This window comes from Myotis lucifugus, unplaced genomic scaffold, assembly GCF_000147115.1.
Source record: "Myotis lucifugus unplaced genomic scaffold, Myoluc2.0 scaffold_395, whole genome shotgun sequence".
NCBI classification, from domain to species: domain Eukaryota; kingdom Metazoa; phylum Chordata; class Mammalia; order Chiroptera; family Vespertilionidae; genus Myotis; species Myotis lucifugus.
Window position 1 is genome coordinate 723,608 of NW_005871443.1, and position 4,918 is coordinate 728,525.

Sequence of the window (4,918 nt, forward strand, 5' to 3'; positions counted from 1 at the left end):
TTGTTAGCCTTTGAGTTTGACATGCTTGGTGTAGCATAATGTGGTGACCCCTGCAGGAACTGAGCTCCAAGTCTTGGCAGGGCAGCTAGGAGGGTGAGGAAGCAGCAGATACAGGGTTTACTCAGCAATGAGGAACCTTTGGTGGCCACTCTGAGTTCAGCATGATACATCCGAGATGCCTTGAGACACCACAGGGATCCTGCAGGGCAGCTGGACCCACAGGCTGAGAACTAAGCAGGCAGTGTAGAAGCCCAGCAGGCTGGGAGTAAAAGCCAGAGGGGGTGAGGCCAGAGGCTGAGCAAGAGCTGCGTGGAAGGCGGCCAACTGTCCTGCGTGCTGCTGGGAGGCTGCTGCGGCCTGGATGAAACATCCCTACTGGCTATGTGGGTGACCTGCTCAAGAGGTCTGGGCAGTGAGTAGGAACCATCTGGAACCCCAAGCCTGATCCAGAGGAAAGGTGATCAACTGTCTGCGTGACTCAAGTGCATTTCAAATGCCAAGTGCTCTACCCAAGAGCCTCTCTCCCAGGAAAGGCCAAGGCCACCACACGGACGTTACATGGTGCTTGGATTCCAGCAACTACAGTCGTGCTCATGTTTGGCTTCTCGATTCTATTTTTGGGGCCACAGTAAACATGAATAGGAACACAGGTGCACTACTGAACTCGGGAAGCTTCTATGCTATTCCACACCTGTCCTTCACATTCAGGTTGGGCCTCACTCTCCCTAGGAGTCCCCCACTGAAATGTTAGTGCCTCTGAGCACACCCTAATACCTCCGAGAGCACCCTAATGCCGCTAATAACCCACATTCCTGAGAGCACCCCAATGGTTCTGAGCATACCCCAAATTCTCTGAGAACACCCCCCAATACTGAGAGCACCCTAATACCTCTGAAAACACTCCAGTACCTCTGAGAGGAACTCAATACCTCTAAGAGCCCCAATATGTCTAAGGACACCACAATACTTCTGAAAATACCCCAATACCTCTGAAAGCATCCCAATGCCTCTGTGAAGATCCCCAATACCTATAAGATCACCCCAATGCCTCTGAGAGCATCCAATACCTGAGAGAGCCCCAATATGTCTGAGAATACCCCAATAGCTCTAAGAGCACCCCAGTGCTTCTGAGAGCACCCAATACCATCTGACGGCCTATGGAGGGTGTTAGAGTCAGGAACAGGGGTGGCCTGGGGATGGGGGGAGGGGTTCTCCCCTGCACACAGCCCCCTGGAGGAGCCCTCGGGAGTCATTTGAAGAAGGTTGGAGGCTGCTGTATCCTCTTAAAGGACAGCTCCCAAGGCTTTGCTGGCGTGTGCTGGTCTCTCCCACGCGACCTTATGCTGTGAAATCCCTCCACAGGCTGTCAGGCTGGGACTCAGTGACCTGTCCCAGCCCTGGGGGATGCCACAGCCAGGCCAGGCGGCTGCCCAGGCGGCTGCCCAGGCCGCTTCCTGCCACTGTGAACACAGCCAGGAAGGCCAGGCGGAAAACGCCGCTCGCCTCTGCTGTCTCAGACAGGATGCCTGGAAGAGACATCCACTTACACCAGAATGCGACACCCACTGAAATACCTACCTATGATGGAGTCCCTCCGGAAAACGTCTCTATCGAAGATGTAAAATGACAGGTGACGAAAACTCCGAGGGATTTCACAGTAGAAGTCTTCTCCATAGAAGGGGCTGGACAAAGGAACAGAACGAGCACCGTTAGATTCTGTGAGGTGATGGCCTCGTCCTCAGTCGTGGCGTGGACGTCGCGGAGGGCGGGGGGGGGGCGGGGCGCAGACTAAGCACCGACCTGGGGCACACACGTGCACTCATTTTTAAGCACCACAAACACGCCATTCCGCGTTTTGCTTGTAAGACATGAAACTGCAATTTCTTAACTGGGATATAAATGAACTTAAGAGTGAACAGGCTGTAAAAATCTTCAAAGATGTGGCCCCAGCACTGAAGGCATGTCAAGTTAAATCAGCGTTTTTCAACCTTTTTCATCTCGTGGCCCAAGTAAACTAATTACTAAAATTCTGTGGAACACCAAAATATATAGTTTTTGCTGATTTGACCAAAAAAAAATAGGTATAATTTTGATTCATTCATACCAGACAGCTATTGTTGTGTTGACTGTTATCACTTTTTAATTTGACAACATAAGGAAAAAGATGTCAGTGCCCTGACTAACAGTCAGGTATTGCATGTTTTAAAAATTCCTGTGGCGCCCTGGTTGAAAATCGCTGCGTCAAATGAATGAATCGCTATGCTGGTTTAGCGACAGCTCAGGGAAACCAGAGAGCTCGACACAGATCGTGGCATTAACAAAACTATGTCTATTGTGTGTGTCCAGCTTTAGCACAAATGCTCCTGGGCTGCATCTTGAGGGTATAGGGTGGCAGGTGGCAGGCCTCACCCCTCGTTCAGATGGTACAGAATGCTCCCCTTTCTCCAGGAGTAAGGGTTAAATTCCGACCAGGCCACCATCCACACCTCTCACCGGGGAGGGGAGCCTTACCCACCACAGCCAACTGTCCACACAGACCCTGAGGCTCATTCACCCACAGGTGGAGACTCAAAATAAACTAAAAATTCTAATTGAAGGGCCAGAACCCCTGGGCTGTCCTAGCCGGGCACAGACAGAGGTTAGCAGACACACTGGTTCATGAAAGCCATGGTGAATGTGCACGGCCCCACCATACCTGCATCCACCGGGTAGGAAATGGAACAGTTACTTCAGCACACACACCTACAACTACCTTGGAATCTGGCATGATTCCACTTTCACGCACGCTCATGGCTAAGGTCCAGCATAGGAAACATAGAGTAGGTCAAGTAAGAACTAAAACAGTGTGCTTCATTTTGTTAGGAGAAAGAGGGATGTAGGCTGCTGACCAAGTATGAAAAGAGAGATGGAAAGACTTCATACCATGAGTGTCTCCTAGTGAAAGTTTACTGTGAGTGACACAGACATGACAATAGGAAAGAAAGGGAGGAGGGGGGAATCAGTTCCCAACTAAGAGAGCTCCAGGGCTGTATTTCCTCAAGTTCAGCACCTCTGAAATCAGAATGTATCCTACAAGCAATGTCAGAAAAAACTGTTTCATAGATTAACTAGCATTGTTTTTTCCAGTGTACATAAAATGATGGTACATCCCATAATTGACAAATGTCGCAGATTCCATAAAATACAGAATTGTTGATGGCATGCCACGCCATTATTTGAAGGTCATGAGCACAAAGAGTTGGAGCCTTGAGGAGCTCCAGGGTCATCGCAGGGAGAAGGGGGAAAAACAAATAAGCCATCACAGAAGTAAGGCATGATGGGAAAGTGAAACCCGGTTCAGAAGGGACAGAAGGAATGGGGCACAGAGTACAGGAGAGGAAAGCAGTAGGCAAGGAGGGAGAAGGACAAGTCTGGGATCCCAAATGGACCCACAGTGGGCACAGTCCATGACTGGACCCAAATATACTGAGTCAGGGCAAGAGAGTCAGTGAGGAGGAAAGGCTGAGAGAGGCAGAGAAACCAGCAGGTCTGACAGCCCTTGTCAGAAACCCAGAAACCAACCAGTGTGCCAATCCTTCCAGCTAGAAAGACAAAGGACCCACGTTGGCCAGCACATGCTTGAGAAAGAAGAGCAGAGGTGGAGGACTCACAGTTCCAGGTTTCAAAATTTACTGCAAAGTGACAGTAATCAAAACAGTGTGGTCCTGGCCCAGGGACAGACAGATCCCTACCTCACACCATGCAAAAAAAAATTAACTCGAAGTAATCACAAAGGGCTAAAACGGTAACAACTAAAACTATAACTATACAGAAATAAATCTTTGTAACCTAGAGGAGGGTAAAACATTTTTAGATATGACATCAAAACAATTTCTAAGAGAAAAAATATCAGTAAGCAAAACTTCATCAAAATTAAAAATATTGTGCTTTAAAATACACTATTACGAAACTTCAAAGAAAGACTAGGAGAAAATCATGTATATGATGTAAAACTTGTATCCAGAATACATTTTAAAAAAAAACTTTTACAGCACAATAAGAAGCAGGTAAGTAGTTCAATTGAAAAACGGGCAAAAGATTTGAACAGATATATCACCAAAGAAGACAAATGATCCACAAGCATATAAAAAAAGTTTAACATCATTAGCCATCAGGGAAATGCAAATTAATTGACAAAATACCACTTCCCACCCACTAGGATGGCGATAATAAAAAAGATGGCAACAAGTATTAGGAAGGATGTGGAGAAATTGGAACCCTCTTACATTGCCGGTGGAAATGCAAACTAGTGCAGCCACTTCGGGAAACAGTTTGGCAGGGTATTAAAAAGTTAAACACAGAGTGATGACAGGGCCCTGCAATTCCTCTCCTAGCAATACCCAAGAGAAATGAAAATGTGTCTATACAAAAACTTATCCATGAATGTTCACAGCAGCATTATTCACAACAAAAGGTGGAAACAACCCAAATGTCATCCAGTGACAAATGGAAAAACAAAATCTGGTAAATCTATACAATAGATTCTTGTTTGGTGATAAAAAGGAACAAAGTGCTGATGAATGCTACTACAATAAACCTCAGAAGCATGCTAAGTGAAAGAATACAGATGCAAATAAAAAAATCCATTTATAAGAAATGTCCAGAAAAAGCAGATGTGTACAAAGTAGGCCAGTGAATGCGGGAGGCTGGAGGTGGGAGAGAGGTAACTGCAATGGGCTCTTCTTGAGTGTTCTAAAATGGATATAGTGATGATAACACACTGTAAATTTACTGAAAATTGCTCCATTTTACACTTTAAAATTTTCTACAGCCCTGGCCAGGTGGTTCACTCGGTTGGAGCGCTATCCAGTGTACCAGAGGGTTGTGGATTCGATTTATCCAGGGCATGAGTGTGTGGGTTGGGGGGGTACCATTGATC

General features: G+C 46.8%; 1 protein-coding gene across 1 annotated transcript in view; it reads right to left on the minus strand.

Moving 5' to 3' along the window:
* The window catches only part of RASA3 (RAS p21 protein activator 3), a 115,451-nt gene that overhangs the window by 53,349 nt on the left and 57,184 nt on the right, over positions 1-4,918 (minus strand). Inside the window, exon 3 of the mRNA XM_006102042.3 lies at positions 1,579-1,682. Within this exon, the coding sequence (XP_006102104.1) occupies positions 1,579-1,682 (104 nt within the window). The remainder of the gene's footprint in view (positions 1-1,578; positions 1,683-4,918) is intronic.